Source organism: Geotrypetes seraphini, chromosome 4 (assembly GCF_902459505.1).
Source record: "Geotrypetes seraphini chromosome 4, aGeoSer1.1, whole genome shotgun sequence".
Taxonomy (NCBI): domain Eukaryota; kingdom Metazoa; phylum Chordata; class Amphibia; order Gymnophiona; family Dermophiidae; genus Geotrypetes; species Geotrypetes seraphini.
The window spans coordinates 211,607,078-211,632,362 of record NC_047087.1 but is presented as its reverse complement, the minus strand read 5'-3'; the positions used below and the strand labels follow the sequence as shown (position 1 = coordinate 211,632,362).

General features: G+C 46.5%; 1 protein-coding gene across 6 annotated transcripts in view; it reads right to left on the bottom strand.

Moving 5' to 3' along the window:
- Window positions 1–25,285, bottom strand: part of SHLD2 (shieldin complex subunit 2) — a 174,190-nt gene that overhangs the window by 27,969 nt on the left and 120,936 nt on the right. For 5 of the 6 annotated variants that reach the window (XM_033941115.1, XM_033941116.1, XM_033941120.1 and 2 more), the window contains 3 exons: window positions 23,680–23,914; window positions 18,349–18,464; window positions 6,004–6,802 (listed from right to left, as the gene is read on the bottom strand). In XM_033941115.1, the coding sequence (XP_033797006.1) occupies window positions 6,615–6,802; window positions 18,349–18,464; window positions 23,680–23,914 (539 nt within the window). In that variant the 3' untranslated portion in view covers window positions 6,004–6,614. Of the gene's footprint in view, window positions 1–6,003; window positions 6,803–18,348; window positions 18,465–23,679; window positions 23,915–25,285 lie in introns of those variants that run through there. The other variant, XR_004539145.1, reaches the window with a different exon arrangement.

The window sequence follows — 25,285 nt, the reverse complement described above, 5'->3', positions numbered from 1 at the left end:
GAAGGAGGGAGTGGACCTCTCTCAGGAGGAGGGAGGATTGGGATGAGCGGAAAGCAGACTCTTTGGGAGGACTGTCTGGTGGAAGAGTCTGAAAGTTGAGAGAGTAGCCATGGCGAATGATGTTGAGGACCCACTGGTCTGATGTGATGAGCTCCCAACGGCTGAGGAAAAGATGGAGGCGTCCTCCGATAGGCTGAGGAAGAGGCAATGATGGTGGGAGACTGGCTATGTCCTGGAGAAAAGAGTCAAAAGGGTTGAGATGGTTTTGACGGAGGAAGAGGCTTGGCAGGCTGGTAAGACTGGGAGCGAGCCTGAGATTGATGCTGGTGACGAGGTCGGCGAGGTTGCTGAGGCGGCGGGTTGAGAGGTCTGGCCAAGAACCTGCGCTGGTAAGAAGACTTTTGTCTGTAGGGGCGAGCAGGTGGAGTCTTCTTTTTAGGTTTCACCAGAGTATCCCACCTGGTCTCGTGAGCCGAGAGTTTCTGGGTTGTTGAGTCCAGGGACTCCCCGAAGAGTTCGTCACCAAGACAAGGTGCGTTAGCCAGGCGGTCTTGGTGGTTAATGTCGAGGTCAGAAACCCTCAGCCAGGCCAGACGTCGCATGGCAACAGCCATGGCAGATGCTCGAGAGGTCAGCTCAAACGAGTCATAAATGGAGTGAACCGGAAATTTCCGGAGTTGGAGCAGACTGGAAATTTGCTGTTGGAAGAGGGGGACCTTACGTTCAGGAATGTATTTCTGTAAGGAGGAGAGTTGTTGCACCAGATGCTTCATGTAGAAGGAGAAGTGAAAGGTGTAATTATTTGCCCTGTTGGCCAGCATCGCATTCTGGAAAAGGCGCTTGCCAAACTTATCCATAGTTTTTCCTTCTCTGCCAGGAGGGGTGGAGGCATAGACACTGGAGCCCTGAGTTTTCTTTAAGGTGGACTCTACCAGGAGAGATTCATGGGGCAATTGAGGCTTGTCAAACCCTGGGATCGGAATGACCCGGTACAAGCTATCCAGTTTGCGATGGGCCCCGGGGACAGAGAGGGGGTTCTCCCAGTTTTTATAAAAAGTTTCCCGTAGGATGTCGTGGACGGGTAACTTAAGAAATTCCTTGGGAGGTTGCTCAAAGTCTAGGGCATCGAGAAAAGCCTGGGACTTTTTAGAGTCGGACTCTAAGGGAATGGAAAGAGCCGTCGACATCTCCCTGAGGAATTTGGTGAAGGAGGACTGTTCGGGTTTTGAACCGGTATCAGCCACCGAGGGTTCCTCGTCTGTCGACGAAGCGTCTTCCTCGGTACCATGCAGGGATTCTTCCCATAAGTCCGGGTCCCTGATGTCAGGGTGCGCACGGCGGGACATCGGTGTGGAGGGCTCGGCATGGCGGGTCTTGGAGAGAGACTTGCCGGAGCGTACTGAGGCGGTATCGGGAGAGGAAGACCGGTGCCGTTCCTGGTACCGGGAAGGGTCAGTATCAGAGCGGGCCCGCACCGTAGGTTGGGAACGGTGTGGTGCAACCGAGAGCACCGGCATGGAAGTGTTAAGCGGTACCGAGGGGGTCGACACCGATGGAAGCGTGCGAGGCTCGGACCGGTCCAGTACCGGAAGGTGTGGGGCCAACATCGCCGGCAACAGTTGCTGGAGTTGCTGCTGCAGCTGTTCTTGTAATTGGGCTTGGAGTATGGCCGCGATGCGGTCGTCCAGGGGAGGCACCGGTACCGCTTTTTTCTTCTTCGGTACCTTAGGTGCCGCTCTACACTACGGCGATGAGGAGGCCGATGACGAGGCACTCACCGATATCGGAGCGGAGCGTTTGCGGGGTCGATGCGGTGCCGGGAGGACCGGCGTCGCAGCCGTGGCAGGAGGGCACTCAAGGGAAGTGGAAGGCTTCTTAGCCGGCTTACCTGGGGCCAGCGACCCCGAAGAAGGATCCGGTGGCGTCGAAGTAGTCGGTGCCGACTTTTAAGGTGCTGTCGACGTCGCAGCAGATTCCATGGCAGATCCGGTACCGAAGAGAATATTTTGCTGGATCTGCCTATTTTTCAATGTGCGCTTTTTAAGAGTAGCACAACGGGTGCAGGTGTCAGCCCGATGCTCCGGACCCAAGCACTGCAGGCACCAATTGTGCAGGTCGGTGAGAGAGATCAGGCGTGCACACCGCTGGCACTTCTTAAAGCCCGGTTGAGGGGGCATGAAGGGAAATACGGCCTCCGCAAAATCGAAGCCGGAGGCCTATATGGTGGCAACAGGCCCCGCTGGGGCCGGCCTGATAAAATAAAGAAAACTCGATGAGTTTTTTTTTTTTTTTGAAAATAAAAGTAAAGTAATCCGAAGGGAAAAAATTGAAGAAAAACAAAAAATTACGCGAGCGGGAAGGCAGAAACTGATTTTTCAACGGCCGTTGAAAACACATGCGTCTTCTTCGCTCCGCGGAAACGAAGAAACTGGGGACCACGCACTCCTCCGTCGGGCGGGAAGGTACTCGCGCATGCGCGGTGCGGCCAACTAGAACTTTCTAGTTAAAAGTGTCCGTACCGGGGCTCCGTCGGTGACGTCACCCATGCGTTAAGAATATGCTGCCTGCTTGTCCTGGGATAAATGTTTTTTTTCCTTATATGTTTCTCTTTCTTTTCTTAAAAACAAATTTGTAGTTCACCCCTTTTGCCTTTTGTACCAGTTTGTAATAGAATGCCAAAATTTGTTTATATTATCTTGTTTTGTCCTTCCCAATTTGTTAATTGTTATTTTAAAAACAATTGTTATACGCATTGAAATATATGATATTGCATAGATAACAAATCCCAATAAAACTTGAAACTTGACATCACTGGAGCCCCGGTACGGACCACTTTAAAAGTGCATCGCTACTTTAAGTCTTTAGAAAATTTGCGATAGCCCAAACCGAGCATGCTCGAGTGCCTTCCTGCCTGACGTAGGGCGCGCGGTCCCTCAGTTAAGATAAGCCAGCTAAGAAGCCAACCCGGGGAGGTGGGTGGGTTGTGAGAATATCTGCCTGCTGTCCCTGGATAACACCTGTTACGGTAAGTAACTGTGCTTTATCCCAGGACAAGCAGGCAGCATATTCTCACGTAACGGTGACCTCCAAGCTAACAGAAATTGACTCGAATATAAATCGGGCGGCTTAATATTCAAGGGCCCTGCCCTGCTAGGATCTGCACCCAGCGCCCTCTCCCTTCCATCAGGTTCTACACACAGCCTCTTCACTCAGCCCCCTCCTCTGTCAGGCACTGCAAAGAGCCCCCTTCCCTCCCAGGCTCTCCACCCTGTCCCCCCTCCCTGCCATCGTACCTCCTCTGTCGCTGGAATCTCTGGTGGTCCAAAGGTGTAGATAGCTTTCCACGCTCCTGCCACCCCGGTTGGATGCTGCTGCAAGTTCTGTCTTCAGCCACTTAGCAGGAGCGCGCTTTAGCGCTGCTGGTCAGCGCTAAGCGACTTTCTGAATGGCTCACACAAATTCTTTAGTGATATCCTTCTGCAAGGTTTGCAACTAGAGCAGGGGTGTCAAAGTCCTGCCTCGAGGGCCGCAATCCAGTCGGGTTTTCAGGATTTCCGCAATTAATATGCATGAGATCTATCAGCATACAATGAAAGCAGTGCATGCAAATAGATATCATGCACATTCATTGGGGAATCCTGAAAACCCGACTGGATTGCGGCCCTTGAGGAGGGACTTTGACACCCCTGAATTAGAGGGAAGAAACATCTAGTACAGAATCCAATGTCTTTGCAAGAGACTTTAGCTTTCATTGACCTGTCCCTGCCCCAGTCCTGGTTCCACCCATTTTTAGACATTCATATTTAGGCACTTAGGAAGCAATTTTGTAAAGACTTTTTGAGGGCAATTAACACCAACACATGTACATTATGGGCCAAATTCTATATATGATGCTGAAAAAAATAAGTACTAAGTGCTACTCTATAAACACCCAATTTGGGCGATGTTTATAGAATAGTGCTTAGTGTCGGGATCCGTGCCTAACATTTATGCCTAAAGCTTTATACCAATTCAAATCAAATGTAAATTCCCTTACCTAACTTAGATGCAGATCAGGAGAATTCTGTAACAGTGTACACAAATTCTTGGAATGCCCATGATCAGCCCAAGCCCCTCCTGTGGCCATACACCTTTAAAGATCCACACACTAGAATTTATGCTTGCGTGTTTATAAAATATGCCTAGCAACATGTGCACATAAATTTTAATTGTTGCCAATTAGCATTAATGATTATTTATGCCCTATTATCAGCGCTAATTTGTTCGTTAATTAAATTGTACATGGAAATTGGCATGCAACCAAATTTGTGTGTACAATTTTGAGTACCATATCCAGTCATATGAAAAAATTAGCACACCCCATGAAATATTCAGTTCTTTCTTAAGAAATGTTCACATATCGATGGACCCTGCAACATGATAATGACCCAAAACATACCAGTAAATCCAAGGAATGGCTGAAAACTAAGAAATGGAGAGTTGTCGAGTGGCTGAGTCAAAGCCCTGATCTTAATCCCATTGAGATGCTGTGGGGTGATTTGAATGGGCTGTATGTGCAAGAAACCTCTCACAGCTGAAATAATTCTGCATTGAGGAGTGAGCCAAACTTTCCTCAGACAGATGTCAGAGACTGGTAGATGGTTAAAAGAAGCATCTCACTGCAGTTATTTCAGCCGAAGGGAGTAACACTAGCTAGTAGGGTGTGAGGTGTCCTAATTTATTCTTCAGTTAGAATGAATGCCTAATACTTAGGTGTATATACTAGAGAATGACACGGGGGAAATATTTGTCCCCAACTCTGCCCCGTCCCCGCGAGCTCAGTCCCTGTCTTGTACCAGTGATCTCAGTCCCCGTCCCATCCCCGCAAGCTCGGTCCCCGTCTCCGCAAACCGTCTGATCCCATCCACACAAGCCTCAAACAGTTATGATTTTATATTGAACTTATTTTATTAAAGTACTAGTTTTTAAGCCCGTTACATTAATGGGTGCTAGAATATATGTCTGTCTTTCTTTCTGTCTCTCTCCCTACCCCTGTCTTTTTCTTTCTGTCTGTCTCCCTTCCGCTGTCTTTCTTTCTATCTGTCTCAATCCCTGGCCCCCTTTGTCTGTCTGTCTTTCTGTCTCTCTCCCTGCCCCTGTGCCTTTCTTCCTTTCTTTCTGTCTCCCTCCCTACTTCCCTGTGCAGCAACCGCAGCATTCCTTCTCCCTCCATTTCCTGCCCCCCACTTCCCTGTGCAAAAGTCGAAGCAGCATTCCATCCTCCTCCATTTCCCTGTGCAGCAGCATTTTTTCTCCTCCCCCCCACTTTCCTGTGCAGCAGCCGCAGCATTCCTTCCCCCTCCATTTCCCTGTTCAGCAGCATTTTTTCCCTTCCCCCCCACTTCCCTGTGCAGCAGCATTTTTTCCCCTCCCCCTCCATTTCCTTGTGCAGCAGCAGGATTTCTCCATCTTCCCTTGCCGGAGTTATTTTTAAGTTTAAAGGTGCCGCCGCGGCTCCTCTAATGATCCCCGCCTGCATCGGAAGTCTTCTCTGACGCAGGTGCGGCTCATGAGAGGAGCCACCGCGGCACCTGTAAACTGAAAAATAACTCCGGCAAGGGAGCCGGCCAACTGGCAGTTCAATGAGAGCCACAGCTTCAAAACGGAGCCCTCTGTCAGGCAGTGGATTTGCTCACCTTTGTAAAGCCTTGGGATTTTTGAAGCTTTGGTCTGGCCTGCTCCCTGCTCCCTACGTGCCTTGCCGTAGTGTATTTTTTAGTCCGACGCAGGCGGGGATCGTGAGAGAAGCCACCGCCGAGTCTTTCAACTTAAAAATACACTACGGTAAGGCGAGCAGGGAGCAGGCCAGACCGAACAGCAGCACGGAAAACAGAACCCTAAGCGCGCATGTGCACTCCTACCTGCCGGTGACCTACAGCTTATGGAAAATGGAACACGCAGTTAACAGTGCGCATGCGCGCTTAGGGTTTTATTATATTAGATAAAAAGAAACAATATTTTGTACAATTGTCATTTTATAAACACAAATAATACAGAGCAAGGATTAACAAAACCCCTGTCTTCCCTCCCCTTCACTATCGAGAAAACTGAATATGCCAAATTATTATAGAATGCTACACAGGAAGCATCACAGAGGGTAGCTACTATTTTGTCTATTAATACATGGCTGGGTCCAGGCATGTAACATGATTGCCATTTGTTAATTATGTGCCCTGTGTGCTAAATAAAGGGCAGGTGCAGGGCATATGCCCCCCTCCTCCCTGACTGCAAGTTAATATTTGTTAAACATGCAGTAAGTGCAAAAACTTATGTACTTTACTAAAAAGGCCCAAAAAGTGCCTGTCTTTATGAAATAGGCCTAAAATAGGTTCCTACTTGCCCTCACAATCTAGGCAACCTATTATACTCTCCTGTAGGAATCTAAGTTAAAGAAGGTCCAAGTGCCTAGCTTATTGAACATCAGTCCCTATATATTTTAACAATATTGTTTTTTTAAAAAAAAATCTTTGAATAAAAATTATAATCTTGCCATTTTTCTGTTGGATTTTAACTCAGTCCTTATGTACTTCTTTTGGTAGTCTGCCTAATCCTTGTCAAGTCTTCTGTTCTTGAGGTCAGTTATCCTGGTATAGCATGTCCTGATAGAAATCTAGCAGAAGGAAGTTCTGGTGCATGGGAATGCTGTTTTCATCAAATACAAATGAACTCTGAATTTTCAGTCTGCATATGTTTTCAGTGCTTGTTAGAAGTGAGTGACATAGGTCTGCCACAATCATTGCATAGGTCACTTCTGAGGATGAGACTGTAAAAACAACAACAACAAAAATCTTCATTGTCAAGGAATGGTACTGATGTTTTTTTAAATTTCTGTTAATATGCATTCCATTTCGCGCCACTTTAGAATATGATGATTTTAGCACCCTTCACAGGTTTGAAGAGAACAAAGCACAGTCTAAGTTCAAAATCTCCCCTGCAGCCTGCATTTAATTTTCGATCTTCTTTACATGTCCCAGTTGCAGAGTGCCTCCTCCTTCTCTTTCTTACTTTCACCACTCTTCTACCACCTTTATCACAGGTGAGGATAGGGGTGGGTTAGGAGAAAAAGATTTGGGGGATAAGAGAGAGAGTGAGGTTGGTACTAATAGTACTGTAGGAGAATGCCAATATAGCACAGTTACTTACCGTAACAGTTGTTATCCAGGGACAGCAGGCAGCTATTCTCACATATGGGTGACATCATCGACAGAGCCAGATGTGGAAGTCTCGCAAGCAGACTTCCTTGTAGAAACTCAGAAGTTTCGAGACAGCCACACCGCGCATGCATGAGTGCCCTACCGCCCAGCGCAGGGCTAGTCTCCTCAGTTCAGATAGCTAGCAGAGAAGCCAACCAGGGGAGGTGGGTGGGTTGTGAGAATAGCTGCGTGCTGTCCCTGGATAACAACTGTTATGATAAGTAACTGTGCTTTATCCCAGGACAAGCAGGCAGCCTATTCTCACATATGGGTGACCTCCAAGCTAACCGGAATGGGATGGTGGGAGCGTTGGCAACTTAGAAGAATAAATTTTGTAATACTCTCTAGCCAAAATGGCCATCCCGTCTGGAGAGAACTTTGTATTGGTAGTGGTGTTGCACTACTCGAAACCTGAGGTACTTCCTGGAAGCCGGATGAATCGGGATGTGAGTGTAGGCCTCTTTTAGGTCTAGAGAGCACAGCCAATCATTGTGATTTAGTAGAGGATACAATGTCACTAGGGATAACATTCTGAATTTTTCTTTGACCAGAAATTTATTGAGAGCTCTGAAATCCAATATAGGTCAAAGACCCCCTGTCTTCTTGGTGACGAGAAAGTAATGAGCGCAAAACCCCATGTTCTCTTGTTCCGGATGAACCTTCTCGATGGCACTGAGAAGAAGCAAATTCTTGATCTCCTCAAGAAGGGAGGGTTGAAGGAGATTGGAAACAGACTCTCTTGGAGGATAATCTGTAATGAGAAAATGTAGGGAGTACCCTTCTTGAATGATGTTGAGAACCCAGAGGTCAGATGTAATTAACTCCCAACTAAAGATGTAGGCGACCTCCGATGGGTTGATAGAGAGGCAGAGACTGGATTGAAACTATGTTCTCGAGTAAACAGTCAAAAAGACTGAGTAGATTTAGCATGCATAGACTGTTGAGGTTTCTGAGACCTATGCTGTTTTTGCTTCTTCTGCTGATGTCTTGAAGCAGCAGGTGGTTTAGTAGCATAATGTCATTGGTAAGACGTAGACAGTTTAAATCAGGGGTGTCCAACCTGCAGCTCAAGGGCTGCATGCGGCCCCGTGAAGTATTTTGTGAGGCCCCGGTTGAGGGCGATGTAGTGTTTTCCTCTGCTGCCCCCTGGGTGTTTACCGTCTTGCTGGCTCTCTCCTCTGTATTGCTGCAGCGTTTGCGCGGCCCCAGAAACATTTTTTTCAGCCAATGCGACCCAGGAAAGCCAAAAGGTTGGACACCCCTGGTTTAAATGGACATGATGTGTAAGACTTAGGTTTAGGTTTAACTAAAGAATCTCAAGATTTTTCATGCGCTTTTGAGTGGCATTCTCAATTGTATCTCCAAAAAGCTCATCACCAAGACATGGTATGTTAGCCAAGTGATTCTGAAGATTGACATCCATGTCCACTATTCTGAACCAGGCCAGCCTTCTCATGGCCACAGACATAGAAGAAACTCGAGAGGACAGCTCAAAAGAATCGTAAGTAGACTGAACCAAATGTTGTCGTAACTGTAAAAGGGAGGAAACCAATTGTTGAAACCCCTTAGCTCGATGAGAAGGAAGATATTTTTGGTACATAGGCAATTGCTTCAACAAATGCTTCAAATAGCATGTGAAATGGAAAGTATAGTTATTCACTCTACTGTTCAACACAGAATTTTGATAGAGGCGTCGGACAAATCTATCCTTAGTGCGACCTTCTCTCCCAGGTGGAACAGAGGCATACACTTTAGAGGAGGTAGATTTTTAAAGTGTAGATTCTACCACTAAGAATTGGTGAGAAAGCTGATATTTGTCATATCCTGCAGTAGGAGCAATTTTGTAAGTGGAGTCCAGCTTTCTAGGCACCAATGGCACTTATAAGGGAGATTTCCAATTTTTATACAGAGTGTCTTTCAAAATTGCATGAGGAGGAAGCTAGAGCACATAGTCTCCATGCATTCAGGTGTATATTTGGAGTCAGCTTCCAGCTTAAGAGACATGTCTTTTCCAAGTTGTCTAATAAAATGAGAGCAAGAAAGAGTCTCTTGAGGGGATGACTCTTTAGAAGAGAGAGATGGAGAACACTCAGGAGAGTCATCAATTTCTGTTGTTGAAGGAGAAACACCAAGAGAAGATTGAAGGTGAAGATCAGAGTCCACTACTGTTGATTGAGATCTATGTCTCTTGCAATGTTGGTACCAATCCTGGGAAGGAAAAGGGGTCCAATGCTTATGCTTCTCCGAATGTTTAGCAGAGATGTGCTTGGATTTGTGAGACTCGAATGGGAGTGTCGAGGAGAACGATGCTTGGAAGAGCTGCGGCTGGAAGCAGTAGACTTGGATGCATGTCTGGATGATGAACGGTGCTGAAGTCCAGGAGATGGCACTGAAGATTGAGTACTGGTACCGGCAACCTTGGTGTTGGTATGCTCAGGCTGGGCCGGTACTGGCAGAGCCAATACCGGGGTCAAGAGATTAAATATGTGACCATACTCTGCCCGAAAGAACTGTTCAAATTGTTCTTTCAAAGTAGCTACCGGTACCTGTGGTATTATCGCCGGTACCATCGGTGCTGCTACTTGCTCCACAGACAGCACTGGTACCCGTGGCTATGACGGCAGTACCATTGGTGCCGCGACCTGTTTCAAAGAGGATGACTCCAATGAGGAGAAACCCATAGATTTTGGAGTGAGTCGCAAAAGGGGTCGTTGTTTGGCCGACCTCACCTGAGAGAAGGGTGACTTCCTCGCTGGCTTATTTGAAGGAGCGAGAGATTGTGACTTTGGAGAAGGCGATGCCAAGGAAGGTTGCGACGCCTTAGAGGATGGTGCCGTAGAATGTGGTACCTTTACCAGCAGTGTCGCAGAATGCAATGCCTTTACTTCCGGTGCTGTGGACTGCGGCGCCTTTGTAGTTGGTGCCTTAGAAGTTGAAGGCAAAGAATGGTCTTCTTCCATAGTGGCACAGCACAATTACTTACCGTAACAGGTGTTATCCAGGGACAGCAGGCAGATAATCTTGACTGATGGGTGACGGCACCGACGGAGCCCCGGTACGGACACTTTTAGAGTGATTGCACTCTAAGAACTTGGAAAGTTCTAGAGGCCGCACCGCGCATGCGCGAGTGCCTTCCCGCCCGACACAGGCGCACGGTCCCCAGTTAGTAAAAGCCAGCTAAGAAGCCAACCCGGGGAGGAGGGTGGGACGCAAGAATATCTGCCTGCTGTCCCTGGATAACACCTGTTACGGTAAGTAACTGTGCTTTATCCCAGGACAAGCAGGCAGCATATTCTTGACTGATGGGTGACCTCCAAGCAAACAAAAAGAGGGATGGTGGGAAGGTTGGCCATTAGGAAAACAAATTCTGCAAAACAGATTGGCCGACGTGACCATCCCGTCTGGAGAATGCATCCAGACAATAATGTGATGTAAAAGTATGAACTGAGGACCAAGTGGCAGCCTTGCAGATTTCCTCAATAGGCGTAGAACGGAGGAAAGCTACAGATGCTGCCATAGCTCTAACCCTATGGGCCGTGACAGAACCTTCCAGTGTCAGTCCGGACTGAGCAGAGCAGAAAGAAATGCACGCTGCCAACCAATTCGACAGCGTACGCTTAGAAACAGGATGACCCAATTTATTAGGATCAAAGGACAAAAAGAGTTGCGGCGATGCTCTGTGGGGCTTAGTACGGTTCAAATAGTAAGCTAAAGCCCGCTTACATTACATTACATTACATTACATTAGTGATTTTTATTCCGCTTGTGCCTTGCGGTTCAAAGCGGATTACATAAGAAGAGAGCTGGACATTTCCAGGAGGGTACATGACATTGGAGAATACAGATTGAGGGTATAGACTAATGACAGAGAGAGTGTGTAGACATAATAACAATGGAAGATAAATCAGGTTACATTACTATACATATCAAATATTCTGTTTCCATACGTTGGTAGGCAATCGGTTTCGGTAGGGTGAATTGGTTCCAGGGAATTTTTTTTTTTTTTTTTTTTTTTTTTTTATATGTGTATTTTTTGTCGATTGATGGTATGGTGCCAGGGAGTGATCAAACCTGGTTGATGGAAGAGGAGAGGGAGATTAGGTAGATTGTAAATACTTTTTGAAGAGCAGCGTTTTGATTTCTTTACGGAATGCTTTGAAGTCAGATGTTGAGGTTAACAATCTAGTGATGGAGGGTTCGAGTTTTGCTGCATGCGTTGCTATGAGGTTATCATAAAGCTTTTTTCGATGAGTGCCATTGAGTGGTGGATATGCGAATGGTGTCAGTGTTCTTCTTATTCTGGGTGGAATGTTACGTTTTAGGCGATCGTTTAGATAGGCAGGTGCGGTACCGTTGAAAACTTTGAAGATTAGACAGTACAGTTTGAATTGAATTCTGGCTTTAATTGGTAGCCAATGAGAGTCTAGGTAGGCGTTGGTGATGTGGTCATATTTTCCGAGGGAGTAGATTAGTCTGAGAGCTGTGTTCTGAACGGTCTGTAGTTTTTTGATCATGTTTGTAGGGCATGGTAGATATAGGATATTGCAGTAGTCCACAAGACCTAGTACCAGGGATTGTACAATGATCCTGTAATGTTCTTTGTCAAAGTATTTCCTTATTTTTCTTAGGTTGCGCATTGTGAAGAATGCTTTTTGGGTAGTTTTGTTGATTTGAGTCTGCATAGTGCAGCATCTGTCTATCAGCACTCCCAGGATTTTGAGGGAGGATTGGATTGGGTATTTGATTGCTTTAATTTCTAGGTCTGTTATGGATGGGTTTTTGTCCGTTTCGAGCATTAAGAATTTGGTTTTGTCCGAGTTTAGTTTTAATTTGTGGTTTGTCATCCATTTTTCTACTTCGTTCAGTATTGATTCCAGGTGTCCTGTTGAGGTGTGGTCTTGGGTTTCGAAGGGGAGGAGAATAGTTATGTCGTCTGCGTAGCTGAATGATGTTACATTTAGGTTGTCAAGAGTGGTACCAAGGGAGGAGATGTAGAGATTGAATAGAATGGGTGAAAGTGGAGATCCCTGCGGGACTCCGCATGGATTTGACCATGGGTTAGATTTCATATCGTTTATCTTAACTCTGTACGTTCTTGTTTTAAGGAATCCTTGGAACCAGTTGTAAACCACCCCTGAGATTCCTATTGCATCAAGTATCTGGAGTAGTATGGTATGATCAACTAGATCGAAGGCGGCGGAAAGATCTAGTTGGATAATTAGGATCCTGTGTCCTTTACTGAGGTGTTGTCGGGCTATGTCCAGTAGTGTTGCTAGTAGTGTTTCCGTGCTTACAGTCCAAAGTATGAAGAACCTGTTCTCCAGAATGAGAGTGAGGTTTTGAGAAGAAGACAGGCAGAACAATAGATTGGTTGAGATGGAATTCAGAAACAACCTTAGGGAGAAACTTTGGATGTGTACGTAGAACCACCTTGTCATGATGAAAGACTGTGAAAGGTGGATCAGAAACTAGTGCATGGAGCTCACTAACCCTCCTGGCAGAGGTGAGAGCAATAAGGAAAAGTACCTTCCAAGTGAGAAACTTGAAAGTGACAGTCGCCAAAGGTTCAAATGGAGGCTTCATCAAAGCGGAGAGAACCATATTAAGATCCCAGATCACAGGAGGTGCCTTAAGAGGTGGTTTCACATTGAAAAGACCTCGCATGAATCTGGAGACCAGGGGATGAGCTGAAAGGAGTTTCCCATGGACTGGCTCATGAAAAGCAGCAATAGCACTGAGATGGACTCTGATGGAGGTAGATTTGAGGCCAGAGTCAGACAGAGAAAGCAGATAATCCAACAAGGTCTCCACTGGAAGGGACGTGGGATCATGATGATGAAGAAGACACCAAGAAGAAAACCTTGTCCACTTCTGATGGTAAGACTGCAGAGTGGCGGGCTTCCTGGAAGCATCTAGAATAGAACGAACGGCTGAGAAAGAAGAGAATTGTGTGAAGTCAGCCCGAGAGATACCAAGCTGTCAGGTGTAGAGACTGGAGGTTGGGATGCAGAAGGGTCTCCTGTTGCTGCGTAAGCAGAGAAGGAAACAGTGGAAGTAGAAAAGGCTCTCTGGAACTGAGTTGAAGGAGAAGGGAGAACCAATGTTGTCTGGGCCACCGTGGAGCAATCAGAATCATGGTGGCTCGTTCCTTCTTGAGTTTGAACAAGGTCCGCAGCATGAGCGGCAGAGGAGGAAAAGCATACAGGAATCGATTGGACCAATCCAGAAGAAATGCATCCGCTGCCAGACGGTGAGGAGTATAGAGTCTGGAGCAGAATTGGGGCAGTTGATTATTGTGAGGAGCTGCAAAGAGGTCCACCTGAGGAGTGCCCCATTGATCGAAGATGGACTGTAGGGTTGAAGGATCGAGAGTCCATTCGTGAGGCTGGAGAATTCTGCTGAGCTTGTCCGCTAATGAATTCTGCTCCCCTTGGATGTAGATTGCCTTCAGGAATAAGTTGCGAGCTGTGGCCCAAGTCCAGATTTTCTGGGCTTCCTGACACAAAAGGCGAGAGCCTGTCCCACCCTGTTTGTTGATGTAGTACATCGCAACTTGATTGTCTGTGCACAGCAGGAGGACTTGAGGAAAGAGAAGGTGTTGGAAGGCTTTGAGGGCATAGAACATTGCCCTGAACTCCAGGAAATTGATGTGGTGCTTCATTTCCTGAGCAGTCCAAAGGCCCTGTGTTTGGAATTCGTTCAAATGAGCCCCCCAGGCATAAGGGGAGGCGTCGGTGGTAATGATGAGTTGATGAGGAGGTAGATGGAATAGAAGACCTCTGGAGAGATTTGAAGATATCAACCACCATTGAAGAGACTGACGAAGAGATGATGTCACAGATATGTGTCGTGAGCAAGGATCCGTCGCTTGGGACCACTGGGTAGCCAGGGTCCATTGCGGAGTGCGCAGGTGAAGACGTGCCAAGGGTGTTACATGAACTGTGGAAGCCATGTGACCTAAGAGTATCATCATCTGTTTGGCAGAGATGGAATTTTGAAGAAGTACTTGCTGACAGAGAAATTGGATAGTCTGAAGACGGTTGGCCGGCAGAAAAGCTCTCATGAGGACTGTGTCCAGCACCGCTCCAATGAACTGAAGTCTTTGTGTAGGGAGAAGCTGAGATTTGGGTAGATTGATCTCGAACCCTAGTAGTTGTAGAAACAGTATGGTCTGGTTGGTGGCCAGGAGCACTGAGTGATATGAAACGTCCTTGATCAACCAGTCGTCCAGGTAAGGAAAGACCTGAAGGTGGTGAGAGCATAGAAAGGCAGCCACCACAATCAGACATTTGGTGAATACTCTTGGAGAAGAGGCAAGACCGAAGGGGAGCACCTTGTATTGGTAATGACAGCGATTGATCATGAAGCGGAGGTACTGTCTGGAGGTCGGATTGACCGGAATGTGAGTGTATGCCTCTTTGAGATCGAGGGAGCATAGCCATTCGTTTTGATTGAGAAGAGGATAAAGCGTGGCTAAAGATAGCATCTTGAATTTCTCTTTGACCAAGTATTTGTTGAGATCGCGAAGATCTAGAATTGGTCTGAGATCTCCTGTCTTTTTGGGGACTAGAAAGTAACGGGAGTAGAATCCCTGCCCCTTTTGTTCTGGAGGAACTTCCTCTATGGCGTTTAGAAGGAGGAGGGATTGAACTTCCTGAAGAAGCAGGGAGGACTGAGGAGTGTGCAAAGCAGACTCTTTTGGTAGACTTGGGACCGGGAGGTTCTGAAAGTTGAGAGAGTAGCCGTGGTGGATGATGTTGAGGACCCATTGGTCCGAAGTGATAACTTCCCACCGGCTGAGGAAAAAAGAAAGACGACCTCCAATAGGTTGAGGTAGAAGGGAGGATGGTTGGACGCTGGCTATGCCCTGGAGAATTAAGTCAAAATGGCTGCGTGGATTTCTGTTGAGGAGGCGGCTTAACAGGTTGCTGCTGCTGTGGTCTAGGTGCCTGCCGTTGTTGCTGCCGCTGCCGCCTAGGTTGTTGTGGAGCTGACTGTAAAGGACGAGCCACATAACGGCGTTGGTAGGCCGATTGCTGTCTGAAAGGCCGTGCCGGTGGAGGTTTCTTCGTCGTCTTGAGGAGAGTATCCCAGCGTGTTTCATGGGCGGAGAGCTTTTGGGTTGTTGAGTCCATAGATTCTCCGAAAAGCTCATCACCCAAGCACGGTGCATTAGCCAACCGGTCTTGATGGTTGACATCAAGCTCGGATACCCTCAGCCAGGCAAGGCGGCGCATGGCCACAGACATAGCTGTTGTTCTGGAGGTAAGTTCAAAAGTATCATAAATAGATCTCACCATAAATTTTCGTAGCTGGAAAAGTGAAGAGGAACATTGGTGAAAAGCCAGTCGTTTTCGCTCAGGAAGGTACTGTTCAAAAGAAGCCATGGTGGTAAGGAGATGCTTTAAATAGAAAGAAAAATGAAAAGCATAATTGCCTGATCTATTAGCGAGCATCGCATTCTGGTATAAACGCTTACCAAATTTGTCCATGGCTTTACCTTCTCTGCCAGGAGGGACAGAAGCATAAACACTAGTTCCTGAAGACTTTTTAAGTGTGGATTCCACAAGAAGAGACTCATGTGGAAGCTGGGGCTTGTCGAACCCTGGAATAGGGATGACCTTGTACAGAGAGTCCAATTTGCGGGGAGCTCCCGGGACAGTAAGAGGAGTCTCTAAATTTTTGTAAAAAGTTTCCCTCAGGATGTCATGAAGAGGGAGTTTCAAAAATTCCTTTGGAGGCTGGTGAAAGTCAAGGGCGTCAAGAAAGGCTTTAGACTTTTTAGACTCAGCCTCTAAAGGAATGGAAAGAGATTCACACATGTCTTTTAAAAAGGAAGAAAAAGACAAAGAATCATGTTTGGAGGATGGGTCAGGAACAACAGGATCATCCTCATCCGAAGAACACTCACCTTCTGATAGAAAAGGCTCTTTGGAATCACCCCACAGATCAGGGTCCCTAATATGGGAACTACGGTCCCGAGACTCGGGGGTGGATGTTTCCAAGTGTCGGGATTTGCGAACCGACTTACCCGACCTCATCGATGCGGTACCGGGAGAAGTTACCGGTCGCATCGGTGCCGAAGTCTGTACCGACTGGTGGTGGGCTGTTGGCTCCGGTGCGAGGACTGGCATCGACACCGATGAGGCCGAGTGTACTGGTACCGAAACAGCGGATGCAGACAATACAGGCTGTTCCACTGCCGGTACCGGTGGCTCAGTGCGGACCGGCACCGGAAGATTCGGAGCCAAGATAGCTGGAAGGAGTTGTTGTAACTGCTCCTTGAGCTGCACTTGGAGGATGGCCGCTATGCGATCATCTAAGGAAGGCACCGGTACCGCCTTTTTCTTTTGCGGTACCTGCGGTGCCGCTCTACATCCCGGAGATGAGGAGCCCAATGTCGAGGGACTCACCTCAATAGGGGCAGAGCGCTTCCGCTGGAGCCTCACGGTCGGCAGGACTGGACTCGCTGCAATTGAGACCGGAGGATGCTCCAGCGGGGAAGGCTTCTTAGTCGGCTTACCTGGGTGTTGCGACGCAGGCGCGGTGTCACGCGGTGTCGACGAGGTGGGTGCCGACTGTACAGGAGCTGATGCCGGTGTCGATGTCGCGGGATCGGACATCGGTGCCGAAAAGTAATCGCTGTTGAATTTCACGATTTTTCAATGTACGTTTCTTCAACGTGGCACAGCGGGTGCAGGTGGAAGCCTGATGCTCCGGACCCAGGCACTGTAGGCACCAGTTGTGCGGGTCCGTAAGGGAGATAGGCCGTGCACACCGCTGGCACTTCTTGAACCCTGACTGAGGGGGCATGAAAGGAAAAACGGCTTCTGCCAAATCGAAGGCCGAGGCCTCGATGGTGGCAGTAGGCCCCGCCGAGGCAAAACCGAGAAAACAAAAAAAAAAAATATATAACTCGTTAGTTTTTTTTTTTTTGAAATAAAAGAAATAAAAGAAAGAAGGGCAAAAAAAACCCTAAAAAAGTTTCGCGAGCGGGAAGGCGTAAGAACAAAATATTCAACAGCCGTTGAAACATGCGACTTCTTAGCTCCGCGGAAACTAAGAAACTGGGGACCGCGCGCCTGTGTCGGGCGGGAAGGCACTCGCGCATGCGCGGTGCGGCCTCTAGAACTTTCCAAGTTCTTAGAGTGCAATCACTCTAAAAGTGTCCGTACCGGGGCTCCGTCGGTGCCGTCACCCATCAGTCAAGAATATGCTGCCTGCTTGTCCTGGGATAATGAAAAGTTATTTTTGTTGTAGAAGGCGGCTTTTTAAGGTGCACTCTTTAAAGGTGGAATAGTGCGTGTACGAGTTGATGCGGTGTTCCAGCCCTTGGCACTGTATGCAGCAACTATGCAGATCTGTCACCAAGATAGTCCGTTGGCACCTGTCGCACTTAAAACCAGTTAATGGCCGGGACATTAAGTTAGGAAATACCGCCTCAGCCAAATCAAATGTGAGAGGCTGAGGAGGGAAAAAAAGCCTCGCCGTTGAAAAGTCTGAAGGCAGATGCAAAAAGAAATAGACACTCTCTTTTTTTATCTTAAAGAAAAACAGTAAAGAAAAGAAGAAATAAAAAAAATATGAGTGGGAAGGCTAGCACAAAAAATGAACGATCGTTCAATGACGCGACTAACAGCTTTGTGGAAAACATTGAACTGAGGAGCTGCCCGCCTACGTGGGGCGGGAGGCACTCACGCATGCATAGTGCGGTTGGTTGCAAACTTTCTAAAGTTCTTAAAGTGGCGATGCACTTGGGACCTTCCGTGCCGGAGCTCTGTGGATGATGCCACCCACATGTGAGAATATGCTGCCTGCTTGTCCTGGGATAATAAGAGTTATTCAAACAGAGGCTGAATATCACTGATATCTGCATAACCTCTTGCCATGTCTCTTCCTCTTCAACTTATATGGATATATTTTGGTAGACTAGTGATAAACAAAATGGATCACTTATCAGTGGCAAATTTTTAAGCCAAAAGTTTTATGTAGTTAACGCCAATGATATCTTTACAAGTGCTTTTGGATATCAACCAGTTCATTTTTATATATTGGATCACAGTTAACAATTTATACTGACTACTGCATATTTTAACCATGATTTCAGATACAATACCTATGGTCCTGTTTAGCCAGTCAGGAGGGATATTAAGAAAGATTTTCTGTAAAATTTCTGAGGGCACATGAATCTGGATCACTTTTTCTCCATCTACTGCTGTCATAAGTGCTGGTCTAAAATAGAAAGGTACATGCTATCAGCAAAAAAAAAAAAAAAAAAATCACATGGCAGACAAAAAAAAATTGCATGAAAACATTGATAAACCCACTAAGACCTTCACTAATGCTTTATACTTAAATATACATTATATTGCTTTTAAGATATCTACAGAACTATACTTTTTATGGTAAATAACAGAGGCTAACCAGGTTTTAGATTCAGTGCCAAAACCTACCCAAAATCTACCCTCGGGCGTGTTTTGCCAGCTCCATTCCCAAAATAGCTGCCATGACCTCTAGTGAGACTGCAATGGAAATCATGGCAGGCATGTGCAGGAGTGACAGGATCACTCCTGCCCCTATAAGCCATTAGACCACCAGGGTGATAAATAAGCCTAGGTGGTCTAGGAGGGGAATTTCTTTTCTTTGGGATGAAGGGAGGGAAGAAGTTGAGATCCTTCAGTTTAGTGGGGCAAGGGCAGTGGAAAAGAAGAAAATAGAGGCTGGGCTGGTTTTGGCTTTGGCCAAAACAAAGTGACAAATTTTAGCTATAGATTCGGTTGAAGATAAAACCAAAGAAACCAATTTCAGTTGTCCTCTATTGTCCAAAAGGTAATAACTTAACTTCCTAGAGGCTAGCTTCTACTGACTTCATCTGCCATTAGGTAAGAAAAGCTTGAGTAATCTTACAGAACAAATGGTTACTTAGAAATAGGAAGACTGTCTTGTTCATTAAAGCTAATCTGGACCTCTTTGTTAGACTTCTGGAGCTTAAAAAGAAAACTTTATAGCACATATTTACACCAATATATTCCATTACAGAAAGGCAAATAACTCTCCCCCTTATTTTTGTGTTGGCATTAAAGCTGCTAGTAGAGAGAGTAGTGCTGCCCGATTCAGAGAAAAACTTTTCGATTTGATTTGATGATTTTTTGATTCGATTCACTTTTTATAAAATGTCCTGGCGGGTTTATTTTGTAGCCTCTTCACCCATCCCAGCTCCCTTTGCCATCTCCAGCCCTACACTGATGCTGTAGTGGAAACAAAATAAACAAAAAAGACTTTTCCTCTCTGTGTTAGGTTCAAGCTCACACTCACTGTCTAGCACCAGTTTTGGCAGGATACACATTTCAAATCTCACATATTGTAATCAAAAAATAGAAAATAAAATTATTTTTTTTCTAATCTTTTGTATGTCTGGCCATCTTATTATTCAAATCATGTTGGTCCCAGGCTCTGGTTTCTGTTTGTCTTCTGTCAACTCGCTCGGTAGGGTCGCCAGTCCATTTGACATTTTCGTTTTTCTCGATGCTCACCTCCATCTTCCTTCTCTGTACTTTCCCTTCCACTGCCATATCCAACATTGCCGTTTCTTTCCTACTGTCTACCATCTCTCTCTCTCCCTGCCTTGTGCCCTGGGTCAAACCTCTCTATTCCCCTCCATGCAGCATCTCTCTATTCCTCCCCTCCATTATTGTGTGCACGATTTCTTTTTCCCCATGCACCATCTTTCCCTGATCTCTACCCTATGTCCAACATTTCTCCCTCTCTCTTCTCCTAACATGTCTGCCTCCCCTCCAACATATGCAGGATATCCCCCCTCTCACCCCTTTCTACATCTGTTGCATCTCTCTCTTCCTCTCCTCCATCCTATCTCCATCAATTCTTCTCTCCTCCACTCCCATGTGAAGCAGCTTTCCATCCCTCCTATTCCCCTGTGCAGCAGCTTTCCTTCTTCCTTCAGCTTTTCATTCATCCCTCCCTCCCATCCCACGGTGCAGCAAAGCTTTCTATCCCTCCTATTCCCCGGTGCAGCACTTCTCGACCAACCCTCCACCCCCCCTTTGAGCCTCCTAAAATAGCAATAGTGGTGTCGGTGACCGGCTTGGCAGAGACAGTGTAGTGAGCAGGCTTCTTGGGGCCTGCCCTCCAGGGCTTAACTCTGCCGCATCATCAGTGACATCATCAATGACGCAGAAGAGGGAAGGCCCCAGCGGGGCAGGCCAGGAGAAGCCTGTTCACTGCACTGTCGTTTCCAAGCCAGTCACCGCCACCGCTGCTGCTATTTTAGGTGGGACAGAGGTATGTCATGACTCACTGAATTGGTAAGTTTGATTTTTTATAAAGGTGAATCGTTGAATCAATTTAAAATCGGGCAACACTAACAGAGTGTTTAATCAATTTGAGATTTTTCTTTCTTTGGGGGGAATGGGGTGAAATAAAAGGATAAGAACACAAAATTGTATCATTCAGAGGCAAGGTTTTTACCTGCTAATTTTCTTTCTTTTAGACTCTCCAGACCAGTACAGCTTCATTGATGGATAATAGTTCATCATGACCAGCAGGTAAAGACCAAGACAAAATCTTTTGGCTGTAGTAGAAATAGCTATGCTTCCCTATCATACCTCAGTCTGCCGAATAACTAAGCAGAACTAAAAAGGGGCCAATTATAACAGTAACAATGCTCCGAACAGGAGCAACAACGAACAATATTGTCGGAAGATGCATAGATAAGGCCCCCTCAGTAAAGGTCCGCACAGCTCACCAGCTAAGCCAAAGCCTCCGGTGCAGCCTTCAGTTCCGGCTTGGACTCTCAATATGGTCCTGTCCGCGCTTGGGTGTCTGCCTTTTCAGCCCCTGGGTTCCTGCTCGATGAAGGACCTTGCCCTTAAAGTGGTCTTTTTGGTGGCCATCTCTTCTGCAAGACGCATTTCTGAGCTGCAGGCTTTTTCTTGTAGGCCTCCTTTCCTGGAGTTCTCTAGGGAGCGGGTTGTGTTGCGGCCGGTTCCTTCTTTTCTGCCGAAGGTGGTTTCGCTTTTTCATGTCAATCAGTCCACGGTCCTCCCTGTCTTGGGTAGTCAAGAGGGCTCTTCTGAGCAGAGACAGTTGTGCAAGTTGGATGTCTGTTGGTTCCTTCGCTCATATGTTCAGTAGACCCAGGAATTCCAGAAGTCAGATCATCTTTTTGTACTCTTAGCGTATCCTTGTAAAGGGGATGGAGCTTCCAAGGCTACCATTGCGTGCTGGATCAAGGAGACTATCGCTTCTTCATAAGAAGCCTGTTCCAGGATTTCTCAAGGCTCATTCCACTCAGGAATGCTTCTTGGGTTGAGTCTTCTCTTGTGCCTCCAGTGGTTGGTCTTCTTTGCATTCCTTTGTGCAACATTACCATGTGGACTTTTAGGCACGTCAGGACGCTGTGTTCGGTGAGTGTGTTTTCGTGGCGGCCCTCCGGGGGTGCCACCCATGATGGGAACTACTTTGGTGCGTCCCCATCAGTGAAGCTGTACTGGTCCGGAGGGGTGATAAAGAAGGAGAACTTAGGTTCTTACCTGCTAATTTTCTTTCTTTTAGACTCTCCAGATCTTTTAGACTCTCCTATCTGTCTGTCTGTTGTTCTTACGGGTTTTCGCGTGGAGTGTGGTTTATTTTGAGGATTCTAGTATTTTTCTAGGGCCGGGGAGATCACAAGAACAGCGTCTTTGGAAAACCTTGTTTCTGTGACTGTCAACGTCTGAAGAAATCCCTACATGAGTGGCGGGGAAAGCCCGGGTTTCCCCGCTGTCAGCTACTGGCGCGTGAGGTACTCGCGAAGGGAAACCCTGCTTGCTGGCACCCAAAGCCAATGAAGATTCCACTTTGCGGCGGCCTGCACACCGTGAGCACAAGCCAACTGAAGTTACCTCGCATATGGAGGACAATGAGCACTTTTTCCTTTTAAAAGTGCTCACTGAGCAATATGCGACCTAGCTATAGAATAAGTGCAGGTTAACAACAAAAAAAGCAATAAAAGACAAAGGAAGGATCCCTTCAGACCGGCACTGCCTCAGGATTTTTTATTTCTCAGAACAGACTCCACTGGCTCTCTAAGCTTTATGCCTTGCCGGTATTAGTGGCAAGGCTTACAGCTGAGGCACCTCTACAAAATTATGGGGAGGTGGAGGAATGGGGGGGAGGGACTCAACTTGTAACACGTCGAGTGTGACATCCCCTGAGGTCGGACGGACCTCCAAATAGGTTCCCCCCAAGCTCAGTCCGGCACAGAAGGGGACAAGAAGGCCACGTACACAAATTCCAACAGCCCTACACTAAAGAGGGAAGACTTCAATAGCTTACCACACCTGCTGGAGACTTGAGAGCAGACTGAAGTATGATAGGGAAGCATAGCTATTTCTATTACACTTTTCCCTCCATATTCGTGGTTTCAGTAATCGCGATTTCGATTATTCACGGTTTTTAGCTTGCTGTCTCCTCCCCCCAAATTATGGCAGCTTGTATAGAGAAATCCCTGATTCCCAGTACTTTCTTCACCGTGTTTTGCCTCTCCTTCAGGAACAGGCCAGGTCTCCCACCATATTATTCGTGGTTTCACCATATTCACGATGGTTTTTAATAGAAAACTGCGAATAACATGAAAAAGTTATTTGCGATTTTTCTGTATTTGCAGTTCTGTTAATCACCTATCACAGCGAATACAGAGGGAGAAGTGTACAGCCAAAAGATTTTGTCTCAGTCTCCACCTGCTGGTCATGATGAGCTATAACCCATCAGTGAAGCTGTACCGGTCTGGAGAGATGATAAAGAATATTCAGTTTACACGGATTATTCCAGCAACCTCCTCAAAAAGTACTTATGAATGAGGTAAAATATTTTGGGACACTTATCGGATTTTAAAGCAACAATGTTCATATCTGAAATCCTAAATATAAATGTAGGAGAGGAAGAGATTTGAAGCCATTGTCAACAGTTTCCTTTTCAGTGGGCAAAAAGGCACATTCAATATCTGGAAGTTCAATTAACACCTGTGTGTGGGTCTTTGTTTAAACAGAACTTTACCCTGTCAATGGAAGTGGGAATAAAATTTCAATGGACAGTAACATGTATAAATTTGAAAACACAATCTACAAGGTCTATTTCCCCTCTTGGCCTACACATAGAATGGAAGAGCTTGCATTCTTTAAGCTGAATTGAGGGAGGGCATTTATCAAACAGCTTATTTACTCAGGTAAATCGCCACCTCCAAAACTACATGGAATTGAAAATTTCTCTCACAAACCAGTATAACAAAATTATTTTGCACAAAAATACACAGATTTCCATACTGTATCATGCACCATCATGGGGGTACCATCAAAATATATATTTATACAAGTTTTGATCCATGAAAGCTTTTGCCAGATAAATACAAAATTGGAAGACATTCCTTGACAAAGTTTTGGACCATATTTACCTGTAGAAGGTTTTAACTTGGTTTACTGGTAAGCAGCTATAGCACTGTAGATATATCTTGTTCTCATCTGTCATTAGTTCAGACCCACATACTCCACAGCCTGAATAAGTGATGGCATGGAGAGAGGTTAGAATGAGTTCCAGCGGTGTGTTAGCATCAAGAACAAGTTGTTTGTTCTGGGGCGCAGGCATGGTAAAATGCAGTTCAGCTAGGTGAGCTTGTACTTGGATCTTTCCTAGAAAGACAGAAAAATTTGATTTATCTATACTGAGATCTTTTTGCATTTGATCTATTACTGTAATGCAGAGTTCTAGAAAATGGGGGGCAGTGGCATACCAAGGGGGTTGGGGGCGGTCCACCCCTAATGCACACCATAAGGGAGTGCTCCCGGGTTCATAATCATGTTCCGGGAACTTCACTGCTCTACCGGCTTCAGGCCTTCCTCTCTGCCAGGTCCTGCCTTCGCGGAAGCAGAAGGAAGGCCCAATGCCAGAAGAGCAGTGAGTTAAGACTACCAACAATGAGAGAATGCTCTGAATAGGCTTCTTATGGCCCGCTGAGGCCTTCCTTCTGCCGCATCACAGATGATGTCACTGACGACGCAGCAGAGAGAAGTCCTGGTGGAGCAGGCTGCAGAAAATCTCTTTGTGGGGTTTGATTGGGCCTGGAGATGCTGCACAGGGGGATGGGAGGGAGAGATGGAAAACTGTTACGCAGGGTGATAGGAGAGATGGAAACCTGCATTCAGAGAAGTTAAAAGGAGACAGATTCAAAACAAATGCTAGGAAGTTCTTCTTTACTCAACGTGTGGTAGACACCTGGAATGCGCTTCCAGAGGACGTAATAGGGCAGAGTACGGTATTGGGGTTCAAGAAAGGATTGGACATTTTCCTACTAGAAAAGGGGATAGAAGGGTATAGATAGAAGAGTACTGTGCAGGTCCTGGACCTGTTGGATCGCCGCGTGAGCGGGCTGCTGGGCGCGATGGACCTCGGGTCTGACCCAGCGGAGGCAATGCTTATGTTCTTATGCACAGGGGAGAGAGAGGAAGAATTGTTGGACATGGGGTGGAGGAGAAGAAGGGAGAGATGCAATAAATAGGTAGAAAGGAATGAGAGGGAGAAATCCTGCATATGGTGGCATGGAGGGAGACATGCATGGAGAAGAGAGGAGAAATGTTGGACATAGGGTGGAGGGCAGGGAAAGCTGATGCATGAGGAGCGAGAAAGAAATGTTGCATATGATAATGAAAGGGAGGAAGGGAGAGATGCTATATGGAGGGGAATAAAGAGGTTTGACCCAGGGCACAAGGCAGGGGGAGAGAGAGAGAAGGTAGACATTGAGAAAGAAACAGAAATGTTGGATATGGCAGTGAAAGGGAAGGCACAACAAAACAAAACCCAGTAATATCATACACAAGAACTTTTTCAAAAGATGTAGTTGAAAAATTGTATGCTCAGAGACCCGAAAACCAGATGGGGGAACACCCCCACGTACTAGGTCTCAGCATCCAATCATTGCAAACTACTTGCAAAATCTGAAGCAGCCCACGAAACATGGTCCGTGTAGGGACCCAAGAAACTTTTATGAGATAAGTGCCACTTGA